The following is a 15276-nucleotide window of genomic DNA, read 5'->3' on the forward strand; positions in this document are numbered from 1 at the left end:
GAATAGATCAATCATACAGTCTACTATACTGGGAACGACAACTTGAATAGGAATGGTGTTGCATTCATCATCAAAAAGAACATTTCAAGATCTACCCTGAAGTGCAATGCTGTCAGTGATAGGATAATATCAATGCACCCAGAAGGAAAACCAGTTAATACGACTATTATTCAAATTTATGCACCAACCACTAGGGCCAAGGTTGAAGAAACAGAAGATTTTTATCAATGGCTGTCGTCTGAAATTGATCAAACATGCAATCAAGATGTATTGATAATTACTGGTGATTGGAATGCAAAAGTTGGAAACAAAGAAGAAGGATCAGAAGTTGGAAAATATGGCCTTGGTGATAGAAACAATGCCAGAGATGGAATGATAGAATTTTGCAAGACCAATGACTTCTTCATTGCAAATACCTTCTTTCACCAGCATAAACAGCGACTATACACAGGGGCCTCTCCAGATGGAACACAGAGAAATCAAGTTGACTACATTTGTGGAAAGAGACAATGGAAAAGCTCAATATCATCAGTCAGAACAAGGCCAGGGGCCAACTGTGGAACAGACCATCAATTGCTCGTATGTAAGCTCAAGCTGAAACTGAAGAAAATCAGAGCAAGTCCACGAGAGCCAAGATATGACCTTGAGTATATCCCACCTGAATTTAGAGACCATCTCAAGAATAGATTTGATGCATTGAACACTAGTGACCAAAGACCAGACGAGTTGTGGAATGACATCATCCATGAAGAAAGCAAGAGGTCACTGAAAAGACAGGAAAGAAAGAAAAGACCAAGATGGATGTCAGAGGAGACTCTGAAACTTTCTCTTGAGCGTCGAGCAGCTAAAGCAAAAGGAAGAATTGATGAAGTAAAAGAATTCAACAGAAGATTTCAAAAGCCCTCTGGAGAAGACAAAGTAAAGTATTATAATGACACGTGAAAAGAGTGGAGATGGAAAACCAAAAGGGAAGAACATGTTTGGCATTTCTCAAGCTGAAAGAACTGAAGAAAACATTCAAGCCTCAAGTTGCAATAGTGAAAGATTCCATGGGGAAAATATTAAACAATGCAGGAAGCATCAAAAGAAGATGGAAGGAATACACAGTCGTTATAGCAAAAATAATTAGTCGATATTCAACCATTTCAAGAGGTGGCATACGATCAGGAACTGATGGTACTGAAGGAAGAAATCCAAGTTGCTCTGAAGGCATTGGCAAAAAACAAGGCTCCAGGAATTGATGGAATATCAATTGAGATGTTTCAACAAACAGATGCAGTGCTGGAGGTGCTCAGTCATCTATGCCAAGACATATGGAAGACAGCTTCCTGGCCAACTGACTGGAAGAGATCCATGTTTATGCCTATTCCCAAGAAAGGTGATCCAACCAAATGTGGAAATTATAGAATAATATCATTAATATCACACGTAAGCAAAATTTTGCTGAAGATCATTCAAAAATGGCTGCAGCAGTATATTGACCGGAAACTGCCAGAAGTTCAAGCCGGTTTCAGAAGAGGACGTGGAACCAAGGATATCATTGCTTGTGTAAGATGGATCCTGAAAACTAGGCAATGAATAAGGAAGACCGAAGAAGAATTGATGGCTTTGAATTGTGGTATTGGCAAAAAATATTGAATATACCATGGACTGCCAAAAGAACAAACAAATCTGTCTTAGAAGAAGTCCAACCAGAATGCTCTTTAGAAGCAAGGATGGAGAGACTGTGTCTTACATGTTGTCAGGAGTGATCAGTCCCTGGAGAAGGACATCATGCTTGGCAAATTACAGGGTCAACAGAAGAGAGGAAGACTTCCAACGAGGTGTATTGACACAATGGCTGCATCTATGAGCTCAAGCATAACAATTGTAAGGATGGTGCAGGACCAGGCCATGTCTCATTCTGTTGTGCATTATGTCGCTATCAGAATCAACTTGAGGGCACCTAACAACAATACAAGTGACATTCTAGCAAAATTAAAAAAAAAAAAAAAAACACAAAGTAAAAAATATGTATATATAGAGAGAGAGAGACTAATTAACAATAAAAGCTGTAGTCTTTCAATAAACTCATGTGTTTTCAAGAAACACGTTACATTTGTGTTTATAAATTATTTTCCAATGTTCATGATACATTTAATTCTCTTCATGGATAGTACTCACAATGGTAATGATAATTTAATTCAGAAGAAAATTTATTTTTATTTTAAAGAATTTCATTCTAAGAAAATTATATTCAGTGTTTCTTATTAATATTTTATATTATTTATATTTATTAGGAGAAATATATGTACACCACAAGTTATTTTTCTTTGTAGAGATGATCTTTCCTATAACAAAGGAAAGATGTTATGAGTAAAAATATATTAGTATAAAATACAAAATATGTAAAGAAACTGGAATGAAATTATGAGTTTAAGGAGGAAATACATGCCTGTAGACATAAAATGCTAAAGGAGAACTTTTTCATGTACAATTTTTAGAAGACGATATTAGGTGCCAAATCACTAGGATTAAAACCATTAGGTCCATAGAAATGTGATGAATTTGAGGTAATATTTTTATTTACATATACATTTATATAAGCCACCAGAAAGTTTCTACTTTGGGTATATTTACTATATGATGGAAATTTTAGATGGCAACCTGTGATGTCCAGGGGAGTGCTTAGTTGTGCAAAGCTATTTTAGCTAATCAACAAGGAAAACAGTTTTGAAACTCATTTGTTACTTAAATATTGTAATTGAATACTGATTGCCTTGCTACAATGTGTCTGTGTGATGCAAATGGCTTGATAGTTTTCTTGATATCCCTCATCAGTTTTGTAAATCCTTATATATTTGTTTAACAAATATTACTTCTTCTCTCTCTTTCCTCTTATTCTGTGGTTCCTATTAAATACGTTTTAAATCTTTCTGCCTTGACTCATGTATCTTTACATCTTATTGCCTTTTCATTATTCTATGTCCGTAATTTTTCTGACATATTTCAATTTATTAATTATCTCTTCAGCTATGTCTAGTCTGCTGTTATAACTATCAGTGCTTCTTAACAATTTATGTTCTATATTTGTATAATTTCCATTTTGTGTTTTTTTATAATTTTCAGTTCTCTGACAGAATTGTCCATCTTGTCATTTAACTTTTCATTATGTGATTGAAATTAATCTATAATATCTGATTGATAGTTTCTTTATCTAAGTATCCAATGGCCAAGTTACTAACACCTATTTTTATCATTTTATATACTCATTTTTATTTAATTCTTGAGGCTGTATATGAAAATTTGTAAAATAATTTAAAATTCTTGATGATGTTATCTTCCCTCAGAGAGGATTTTCTTTTGTCTCCAGTAGGTAGTAAATTAATTCATTTTGAATAGAGCCAAGTGAAATTAGGCTTTAGACCTAGAGAAGACAAGGTGATTTTTTATTTTGGTTCATTTGTTTTTTACTCCTTGTGTAGCTACACCAGGTCTGATTCAACATTTCAAAGCTTTTCCTGCTCACCTGGCTAAACTCCAGAATTCTAACTGCCTTACTGACCTACTGACTACTTTACACAGATTATTTCTCAAATTTTGTCCATATTTTTAGTTGTTTCCAGTGAGAGGGCTGATTCGTAACGTACTAGTCCTCTGATACTGGAAACATCCATATTTTACTCTGTGGTTCTCAGCTTGTAGCAGTTGTCCTGCTTTACCTGCTAGCTTTCTCAGAAACTCTATAGGCTCAGAGCTCTGGTTCCTTAATTATGTTCTCAGCACCATCTACACCAGCTGTAATTACAGTGTCAGTATTTCTACCCTATTGTTTCTTACATAAATTTTAATTTCCAAGGGTAGCCCCCGGCCACTCTGAATTTCTGAATTGTCTGCAAAGCAATTCAAGTTATGTCTCTAGGTATCAATTATTATTTATGTTACTGGCATAATTCTAAAAGTACAAAGTTTTGTGTGGTCTATCCTTGGACCTCTTTTCCCAAAGCTTTATTTTTAGTCCATTTTACAGAAGGTCAGTTTCTTGCTTTTAGGAATGTATTTATATCACTGTAGCAGGAATGCTTACGTGTGTAAAACTGAAGTCATCCTTTCTTGCCACCAATTTAACCTGCCCAAATTACTTCTCCAGTCTTCGCTATTTCTGCAAAAACACTATCATCCTTGCAGGCACAAAGTTGCAATGAAATAATTTATCTTACGATTTCCTTAATGCTACTTGACTTCTCTGAATTACTTTTTATTTTCTGTAAAATTAAGGTTCAAATATATCAAGAATTTCCATGTACCTGATCCACACACAGTTTATACTGATTTCTGGGTTCCGTTTTAACAGAGACTGATTTATTCAGTCTGTTTTTTAGCAATAAAAGGGGATTTTCAGAAGAAATCAGTAGGTACTTTTGAAGTGTACAGTAATGTGATGACCAATAGAACTAGAAGACATTTAGGAATATTTCTTGTTTTGTCACTTTATTCCTCTAAATCATTTGACACATTTTCCATCCTTACATAAAGTGCCACCAAGTAGATTGCCAGTCCCCCTCTCCTATCATCTTAAATGCCTTTCTATAACCATTTCCCTAGTTTAACTCTGTTTAATTATCTTGGAAACAAATCTCTTTTCTTTATACCTTCTGCTTTCAAATAAGTACCACTCATAGTACCCTATGCTTAAAACAATTTTTTAATCTTAGTGAATTAATTCCATATACCTAACTGATACAGGTCCTTCAATCACATGACTCTTAATTCATTTTTCTAATCAACTTATGCATTGCATTTTTATAGCCATGCACATTGAAACAATAGTATTAGTTGTTAATTTTAAAATATACCCAACTCTTTGTGTGTGATTTTGCTAATATATCATTCTTTGCATGAACAGTTTATCTCTGATAGTTGAAAACTATTCATGTGTCAAATAATTTTTCTTAATCTGGTGAACCTAATAGCTTAGCTAATTAGTTACACTTAGTGAATTATGTGTGCTTCTATTCTAAAAGTTATTAAATATGTATTGTATATTGCTACATATTTAATAACTTTTATATGTGTAATATATATGTATCATAAAAATATGTGTATCATATTACTGTATAATTACTTCTTTTATTTTTCCTATACATACTGCAAATACCATTAGAGCAAGAAATACTTCTTAGCCATCTCCATATCTTGCATCTTACCTAGCAATTCTCTTTCAAGTGGAAGCACTCAATAAATATTTTTATATGACTTGAAATTGAAATTAGTAAAAGTGAAGATACATGTGCTAAGAGTACTTTTCCTGATCAACATATTGGAGAGTTAATCTGAAAGAATGAGATAGGTTTAATTGTCAAGGTGTTTGCAAAGAAGATTGTTTTTCCTAAATGTTAATTACTGATTTTTATTAAACTGACCTCACAAATAATGATGAAGGGTTGAAAAATTGATTTTTGTGTTTGTTTTTAGAAAAGTAAGTTGTCAAAATTGTAGAAATTCAATTTTATGGTAGACAGCGATTTGGTGTTGACCAATTTTACCCTTAATTCTATATCTATTTTTATCTACTGATTAGTTTGGATATTTAGTCTTTTTATTAAGTTTGTGAATATATCTTGAAAAGGTGAAATCAAAACTATAATTTTTCCTGAAATATCGTAAAACTTACAAACCCCTCGAGTATTAATTTAATACCATTATTTTCATTTTTAATAGTTTTTCTAAGCAATAGCAACTTCTCCAAACTTGCATCTAGAAAAGTAATGGAATTTTTTGAATAGTGCTTGCAGTCATCATATGTTGAAAAAGACTATAAATATTTGTAATTTTTTTTTTACTTAGATCATCCCCAAGGATAATTTAAAAATACACAGAAGTTCATATTTAAATATACTAATTTTTTCTAATATTCTTACTAAATATGGTAAAAAGTATTTTACTTTTATTCTTAAAAAAAAAAAAAACATATTTGCTTGCTTCGTTTTGTTCTTTAAGGGCTTCAGGTACTCCTCCCAGATTATCTTCAGGAGCGTTTTGTACAAGCAGCTTTGAGCTACATTGCTTGTAATTCAGAAGGAGAGTTTATCTGCAAGGACAATGACTGCTGGTGTCAGTGCAGCCCCAAATTTCCAGAATGCAATTGCCCCTCCATGGACATTCAAGCCATGGAAGAGAACCTTCTTCGAATAACTGAAACCTGGAAAGCTTACAACAGTGACTTTGAGGATTCAGGTAAGACATATATTTTGATGCACAATCTGAATTTTTGGCAAAGAAACAAACAAAAAACTGTATTGGAGAGACTATTTTACCTTTGTAGAAGAAATTTTTGCGTACTTAAAAGGGATTTTATTTTATTATTTATCTTTTAGATGGACATTCAAATTGTTGTCATCACTGGTTATTCAGTATTTTACCGGGTGCATAATTTTTTTTTTTTTTTTATATCTGGTGCTTCATGTATTGCTGCATGCTTCTGGCACTAGAACCTAGTCTGCTCTTGAGCTGATGTAGTAGTCATTTATCAAAGAAAGCCCTTCCCTTTTTCGATACAATAATTTACCATCTGATCCCTCTGACATCTCTGGGCTCTTCTAGTGGCCCCAGAGTTTCACTTTTGAAACAAAATCCAGAGAGAGTTTGTCCTATGTATTGTTTACAATAACATGAATCTCATGAGTGGCCACCTTCACTTAACGTTGTACTTCTATAATCACATTTGGATACATTCTGATTTATTAGTAGTCTGTGGTTTTGCTATTTGTTATTTCTGAATTTTTAGGAGTGCATGGTTGTATTATCAATATTTTTATTGACTAGATAACCTGTAAGAGTCTACATTTAATAAGTATTGAACTTAAAATAATTAAATATTAAAGTAAAAGATGCCGTAACATTTTAAAAAAATGAAAGCAACAAATGTAATCCGACTCATCATAAAAGAATAATAAAAATCCCAAGAGTGTGGAAAATACCATTATGTAACATTGAGTCAAAAGAGTTGGACATGACTAACTTTCACATGGGTAAAGAGGTTTTAACTAAGAGATCAGATTTATGTGTTTGAATACTATAATTCTTCTGGTGATTCATTTAACTAAACACACTGAAAAAGTGATATAATGTATGACCATGTATGTTCTTTCTTAAAACCACAATTAATGGTTTAACCAACCACTGTCTTTTTGATGGGTAGAATCACCAAATTACAGATTAAAAGAGTAAGTAAATAGATTTAAAAAGAGTTACTAGATTTAGGTTTTGTTCAGATATATTCCAATAAAAACAAAAAACCGAAAAACCAAACCCACTGCTATCAAGCTGATTCTGACTCATAGTGACCCTATAGGACAGAGCAGGACTGACTCGGAAGCAGCTCGTGGATTTGAACTGTTGACCTTTTGGTTAGCAGCTGAGCTCTTAACCAGTATACAACTGGAGCTCCAAACTAAATAACCCAAAAAATAGTGTCTGGTAAATAATCCTTCTCAATTTTAGTAGTTTTTCTACCTATATAAATAGAAAAAAAGAAACTGTCTAGAATCAAAGGCCCTTAGCCTTTGTCATTGTTGGAAAACCTCATGAATTTCTTTGCTCAGATTCTTCTTTTCCCAATTTAATTGTCAAAAATTATTCATTAGTCAACTATCACGTGCAAGTCATAAAAAAACATCTGATATTTTTTAAAAAATTGTGACATCTTGAACTTTTAGATAAATTTCATTATATGGTAACTATCGCAGAGTTAAATTAAAAAAAAAAAAAACTTCAATCTACATATCACAATGTGTGATATGCTAGATGAGTGAATCTTCCCAACTCCCAAATTTGGGGAACCAAATAGATATGCTATTTTTTTTTTTCTGAAAAAAAATCACTGAATGAGCATTTGATATTTTGTTTCCAACATCTAAGAATAATAAACACTTACTCCATTGAAGTAAAGTAAGGAGGTTTATTGTAGGTTCGATAACAGTCCAGACTGGGGAAAACATCTGATTTAACAAGGTGAAAAAATGCTTCCAAAATGGTGAGGCTGCAGAGACCTTTTAAAAGGTGACAACAAAGAACTTGAGATGTGCTGTTTTGATTGGACATTACAAACTTAGATTAACACAAGGCAGGTTACTGGAAGTGGGTGCTGGGAGAGGAGAGGTTGCAGGACATTCTCTCTTAGAAACAGCTTGCTTAAGTGAAATTTTTCTTGTCAGCAGTTGCCTAAGAGACCTAGGTAAGAGCCAGCATCAAGGCCTTCTTCCTGAGATATTGTTTAAGGAATGGTCTTGTAGCTCCTGTGAAGTAGTTTACTGTTATTCTCTCAGTTTAACCCTCTCAGTTTATCCTCAGAGCAAAGGAGAAAACTTTCTTAGTTTTCGCGTAGTTACAGGCCTTAAAAAATAAGTCAGTTGTCTGCATATGTTAAAAGAAGAACAACTTTGATGGTTATGAGGGTGGTGAGGGAGGGAAAGGGGAGTTCACTAACTAGATAGTACCCAAGAATCATCTTAGGTGAAGGGAAATATAACACACAATACAGGGGATGTCAGTACAAATGGACTAAACCAAAAACTAAGAAGTTTCCTAAACCCAACGAAACACTTTGAGGGACAGAGTAACAGGGGCTAGGGTCTGGGGACCACAGTTTTGGGGGGACGTCAAGGTCAATTGGCATAAAAAAGTTTATTAAGAAAATGTTCTGCATGCGTCTTTGGTAAGTGGATTCTGGGGTCTTAAAAGCTTGCAAGTGGCCATCTAAGATGCATCAATTGGTCCCAACCCACTTGGAGCAAAGGAGAATGAAGAACACCAAAGACACAAAGAAAATATTAGCCAAAGAGACAGATGAGCCACATAAAACAGAGGGTCCATCAGCCTGAAACTAGAAGAACTAGATGATGCCTGGCTATCACCAATGACTGTCCTGACGGGGAACACAACAGAGAGTCACTGACAGCAGGAGAAAAGTGGGGTGCGGAACTCAAATTCAAGTAAAAAGATCGTACTTAATGGTCTGACTAAGACTAGAGGAACCCTGCAAGCCATGGCCCCTTGACACTCTGTTAATCTAGAACTAAAACCATTCCCAAAGCCCACTCTTCAGACAAAGATTAGACCAGACTGTAAAACATAAAATAATACTCATGAAGATTGTGCTTCCTAGTTCTAGCAGATACACAAGACCAAATGGGCAGTTCCTGTCCCAAGGCAGGATGAGAAGGCAGAAAGGGACAGGAGCTGGTTGGATGGACATAGGAAACTGGGGTGGAAAGAGGGAGCGTGCTGTCACATTACAGGGATTGTAACTAGTGTCACATAACAATATGTGTATAAATTTTTTGTATGAGAAATTAACATAAGCTGTAAACTTTCACCTAAAGCACTATAAAAAAAAAAAGGCAAGATGAAGCAGGACCCCAAATTCTGAAGCAGCCATTTTTACTTTAGTCAAGTGCCTCAGTTTACTTGCTCTTACTCACCATGTAGGATGAATTACATAGCAGAAGGTCAATACTTGTATTGACAGTAACTAGAAAACTATATACATATAATTTTTCAAAGACATTCTGGGCATGGAAACAACAAAAACTAAATGTACTAAAATTCCTGGTAGAAGATTCTGGAACAAGCTGGGGATTAAAAGCTGGAGATTGGGGAGATTTTATAGTTGGTAGTCGCTTTCTTTTTTTTTTTTTTTTTTCTGTGACCATTTGCCAATTCTTGGTTTGGTCTAGAAGCTGAGAACTGTGCATTGCCCCACCACAGTGTGATCGATGGGAGAAAAATAAACAAGCAAAGCTTCCAGTGGTTGTCGAGACTGCGAGGTACAAAACTGTAGACTCGGTGGCCCTAAACAGCATGCTTATAATACACCATATTTACTGAATTTTAAATTGTGCTGAATGCTAAAGACGTAGGTCAAAATACTTTGAAAGTATAATGAAGTTTATTAGAGACTTTCAATTCTTAGGAAATAAGTACCCACCGGGGGAGAGACTTTAAAACAAAACAGGCAAATGTGAAAAACCCTAAAAAGAATAATGCGTTGACATTCTGTTTCCACAGCTGTTTTCCCTGGGGCATATTTATTAATTCAAGGCAGAGATATTGGCTAAGAATCTAGGATTGTTGTTGTTGTTGTTGTTGTTGTTAGGTACTCTCGAGTCACTCTCAACTCAGAGCAACACTGCCCGGTCCTGCACCATCCTCATAACCATTGCCATGTTTCAGCCCATTGTTACAGCCACTGTGCCAATCCATCTCATCGAGGGTCTTCCTCTTTTCTGCTGACCCTGTACTTCTCAAGCATGATGTCCTTCTCCGGGGACTGGTCACTCCAGATAACATTTAAAAAAAAAAAAATTGCTGCTACTCCAGGACAGAGAAACTAGAAGAAATTTTTACACTTACACTAGATTGAAGTGATAAAATTGCAGGCCTAAAAGGGTTTCATATGCATAGCCAGACTACCCTTTAAGATGTTTGCTTTATTTTTAATATAGAAGAGGCAGGTGGCTAGAAATTGATTACCTTTATTCTAAGTGCTTTGATTGCAAGGAATCGCACTAGCTTACTTTATTTCCCTGATGATTGGCAAAACAGAGGTACTATGTGTAAGTGCCAATCTTTAAATATTTCTGCTAGGGATTCCTGAATTTTTTATATGATAGTAGTTTTGAATCCTTACCTATATGCCTGCAATTCGACTCTAATTATTCTCTGAATAGACAATAAAGATAGTTATAGAGCAGAGTTTTAGGTTACTTTAAAATGTTTAATTCAACTTAATTTGAAAATTAAAAAAAATAATAATTACAAAGAATTAACTTATTTAAAAAATATTTTGTTGAAATTAAGAAAAAAATCAGCTTCCATTTATTATTTTATAAAAAACACAGTGTTCCTCTGAATATAGGAAATTCTTCCTCAAACACAAATAACAACATGAAACGTGTCAATCAGACTGCATACAGCAACAAATTGAATGCTAGTAACAAAAGAAACAAAATAAGCTATAAATTCTGTTAGGTAAGAAGAACCTTTTTTATGACTATCTTCTGTGTGTTTGGTATTTTCAACAAATATAAAATTCAATCAATAAATTGGATTAGTAGAGAATTCTAAGTTATTTTTATATTTCAGTTATTTTGTTCTATAATTGACAAGCCCTGGAAAGTACACCTGTTACTGCCTGCAAATAAAAATGTCAGATGATTTCAAAATAGAATGTATTTATGTTTTCATATCTTGCAACCAGAAATAATTTTCTGCTGCAAGAACACTATTTAAATAAATCTATTCATCCCTTACTTTTATATTTTTGGAAACAAATCAATGTTTTTTAATCAGATGTATTGATGAGATAAATGTAACACTGACTGATTTAAAAAAATGAATATAGGATCAATATGTAGGTAAAAATGTAGAAAAATATAGTGGGAGAAAAATAAAGTTCACAAGCATTTTTATAAAAGCAGTAATCAAACAAAAACTGTCCATATTTAATTAGAAGCAAATCCCAAATTTTGTTGCCAATTATGGACAACTTCTACCGATATCCAGATCGAAAACTCCTATTTCGTAAGAAAACTGAAGTTCTTAGAGTTTTACAGATATAACTAAATGATTACAGGCAATGTTCATTTTGGTTTGGATTTTGCAAACATTTACCAAAAATTACCAGAAAAATACAGAAACACTAAATAGATGGTGATACATTATCTTTTTCACCTATGTTTCTAAATTATTCTCAACTCTTCCCGGGATGAATGAGAAACTTAATGACTTAAGTTATAGCTATGGAATACGATGATATGCTTGCAAGCAATAGTCTGAGGAAAAACATAAACGTCTTGGTTTATGAAAAGCACAAATCATTTAGAAATTTTTCAACATGACATCTTTATTCTGTGGAGAAATCATGTTATCACTTGGTGTATAGAAAATCTAAGATGTATTTTATAGCCTGTCATCATATGTCTTTATCAGGATGATGTCCTTGTGAATGGGAGGATATTTATTTGCTGATCTAAGAATGGCATCTGGAGGCCACCTTGTAGTGGGAATTACCTAAGTGTTAATTTTAAAGCATACTCTCCACTTGACACTTCATCTCAAAATGGATACACTCTAATGCTGTAATGGTAAAATGCGTGAAGGCTATAGTACTTACTATAAAGTTAAAATAGCTTGAATTACAATCTTTAAAAAAATAATGATTTATTTCCACTTGTTTATGTAAACATTCTTAATTCTTTCTCAAAAACAGCAAATCCCTCAGCTGATATATCATTAGTTTACAGAAAAAAAAAAATTTCCAGGAAAAATTAACATATCCGACTAAAACGTTTGACTTGTAACTAACAGGCTACTTTACTTGATATAAGCTTTAATAAAAGTGTATTTGCTGTTCAGTGTTCATTCTCATTCCATGACAGCAAAGTGGAGCCCTGGTGGCACAGTGGTTAAAAGTTTGGCTGCTAACCAAAAGATCAGCAGTTCGAATCCACAAACTGCTCCTTGAAAACCATATGGTACAGTTCTACTCTGTCCTGTAGGGTCGCTATGAGTTGAAATCAACTTGATGGCAAAAGGTTTTTTTTTTTTGTGGCAGCAAAGTATCTCAGATTTTCTTTGAGAAACCCTCATTGCCATGCTTAGCATTATGAAATGTATGGGATTGAGTTCATACTAATTAATGCAAGCCAATCATGGGGGACCATCCCTCAGGCTAAAAAGATCACTTCAGGACATATGAAAAACTGGGTTTCTTCAGTTTTCCATATGTCCTGAACTGAGACACAGGAAATTATTTCCTAGGAATACCTGGGGAGAGGGACGGAGAAGATTCCTTATTTTTCCACAATAGCAACAGGGAGAGCCATTAGATTTTCTTCTTAGATGTAATAGGAGAACATGGTCATAAGTGCATTAGAGAGTCATCTCGCAGTCATGAAAAGTTGTTTGGACCATGCAAGGCAGAAACATTTCCTCCCACTGGTTATATCACTGAGCTGCAGAATAACATGTGCTTCAAGCCCACCTTGATTCTAGAGTTTCAGTTACATGAACCAATATTTGTCCTTCACTATTAGACCAATTCAAGGTGATTTATCATGCAAGAAAAGCTAGGTAATGCTGCAGTAATAAAGAACCCAAAAATATGTTGGGATTTTAACATAAGAGTTTATTTCTTCTTCTTTTGTCCCTTGTGTGTTGGTTGTGGGTTCTGACCTATGTTTCCCTCACCCAGGATGAGGCAGACAGAGCAGCTGTCATCTAAAAATGTAGTCCTGATGGTAAAAAGGGGGGGAGGAGGGTTGTGTGGTTGGTAGAATTCTTATCTCTGTGCAGGAGACTTCAGTTTGATTCCTAGCCAATGTACCTCATGTACAGCCACCACTCATCCGTCAGTAGAACCTTGTGTGCTGCTGTGATGCCAAACATGTTTCACTGAGCTTCCAGGCTAAGGTGGACTAGGAAGAAAGGCCTGACCATCTGTTGCCAAAAACCAGCTAATGAGGACTCTATGGATCACAAAGGTCTGATCCACAACAGATCATGGGAATGGCTCAGGATCAGGCAGCATTCTATTCTGTTGTACATGAGGTCACCATGAGTCGGAGTCTAACTCAATGGAAGGATGACAACAACAAAAACAACATGGCAGATAGAAAGTACATGGCAAAATATTCATGCATTAAGTGTTCAAGTTACTTTCTGAAAGTAACACATCACTGCCTTCCAAAACAAATCTTACATGACTACTTTCAAGGGCAGGAAAGAAGTGCATCTATTGCCATTTTCCTGGAAATAGAGCCTATTTGTGAAATGCTTTAATGACCCTACATTCCACCATTATGATCACGAGATATATAATTTCTTTCTCTTTTCAGGTACAGAATGCACTTATTTTGACCACAAGAGGGACAAAAAACTAAGTCCAGCTCAATGGGCTGTGGCTTGGTGGCCTTTTCAACAAATCTACATGTGGTTTCTTTTGACTCAGAGATATATGAACAACAACAAAAAAAAAACAAGTATCTACCCCAGACATATGTTCTTGTTGTTGTTAGGTGCTGTCCAGTCGGTTCCAACTCGTAGCATGACAGAATGAAACACTGCCCCGTCCTGCGCCATCCTTACAATTGTTGTTATGTTTGAGCTTATTGTTGCAGCCACTGTGTCAATCCACTTTGTTGAGGGTCTTCCTCTTTTCCGCTGACCCTGTACTCTGCCAAGCATGATGTCCTTCTGCAGGGACTGATCCCTCCTGACAACATGTCCAAAGTATGTAAGACACAGTCTCGCCATCCTTGATTCTAAGGAGCATTCTGGTTGTACTCCTTCTAAGACAGATTTGTTGGTTCTTTTGGCAGTCCATGGTATATTCAATATTCTTTGCCAACACCACAATTCAAAGGCGTCAGTTCTTCGGTCTTCTTTATTCATTGTCCAGCTTTCACATGCATATGATGAGATTGAAAATACCATGACTTGGGTAAGGCGCCCCTTAGTCTTCAAGGTGACACCTTTGCTCTTCAACACTTTAAAGAGGTCCTTTGCAGCAGATTTGCCCAATGCAATGCATCTTTTGATTTCTTGACTGCTGCTTCCATGGCTGTTGATTGTGGATCCAAGTAAAATGAAATCCTTGACAACTTCAATCTTTTCTCCGTTTATCATGGTGTTGCTCATTGGTCCAGTTGTGAGGATTTTTGTTTTCTTTATGTTGAGGTGCAACCCATACTGAAGGCTGTGGTCTTTGATCTTCATTAGTAAGTGCTTCAAGTCCTCTTCACTTTCAGCAAGCAAGGTTGTGTCATCTGCATAACGCAGGTTGTTAATGAGTCTTCCTCCAATCCTGATGCCCTGTTCTTCTTCATATAGTCCAGCTTCTCATATATACCAAGGTAAAATTGTCAGGATAACCACAGTAAGCACTTCTCTTCACAAAATGGGAGAGCGGGAGCCACAAAGCAAAGTTGAGTTTGTGACAACTCTGAATTCCACTAGAAAGACATTTTGTGGGTCCCAGCTGAGGATGGGGAGTATTCCTTGATTGTTATTGTTGTGTGCCACTGAGTCAATTCTGATCGTAACAGCCCTGTATGACAGAGTAGAACTATCCCATACGGTTTCTTAGGCTGTTATCTTTATTGGAGAAGATTACCAGGTCTTTTCTCCCACAGAGACACTGTTGGGTTGAAACGGCCAACCTTTTGATTAGCAGAGGAGTGCTTAACTATTGTGCCTGAAGGGCTCCTTATTCCTTGATAAATCCTCAGTTTTTCT

The 15276-nt window shown here is 35.2% G+C and overlaps 1 protein-coding gene across 2 annotated transcripts in view; it reads left to right on the top strand.

Annotated features, from left to right (window-relative positions):
• Positions 1–15276, top strand: part of BRINP3 (BMP/retinoic acid inducible neural specific 3) — a 531587-nt gene that overhangs the window by 345313 nt on the left and 170998 nt on the right. For both annotated transcript variants that reach the window (XM_003410835.4, XM_010590937.2), the window contains one exon: positions 5980–6216. In XM_003410835.4, the coding sequence (XP_003410883.1) occupies positions 5980–6216 (237 nt within the window). The remainder of the gene's footprint in view (positions 1–5979; positions 6217–15276) is intronic.

This window comes from Loxodonta africana, chromosome 25 (assembly GCF_030014295.1).
Source record: "Loxodonta africana isolate mLoxAfr1 chromosome 25, mLoxAfr1.hap2, whole genome shotgun sequence".
Classification (NCBI taxonomy): Eukaryota; Metazoa; Chordata; class Mammalia; order Proboscidea; family Elephantidae; genus Loxodonta; species Loxodonta africana.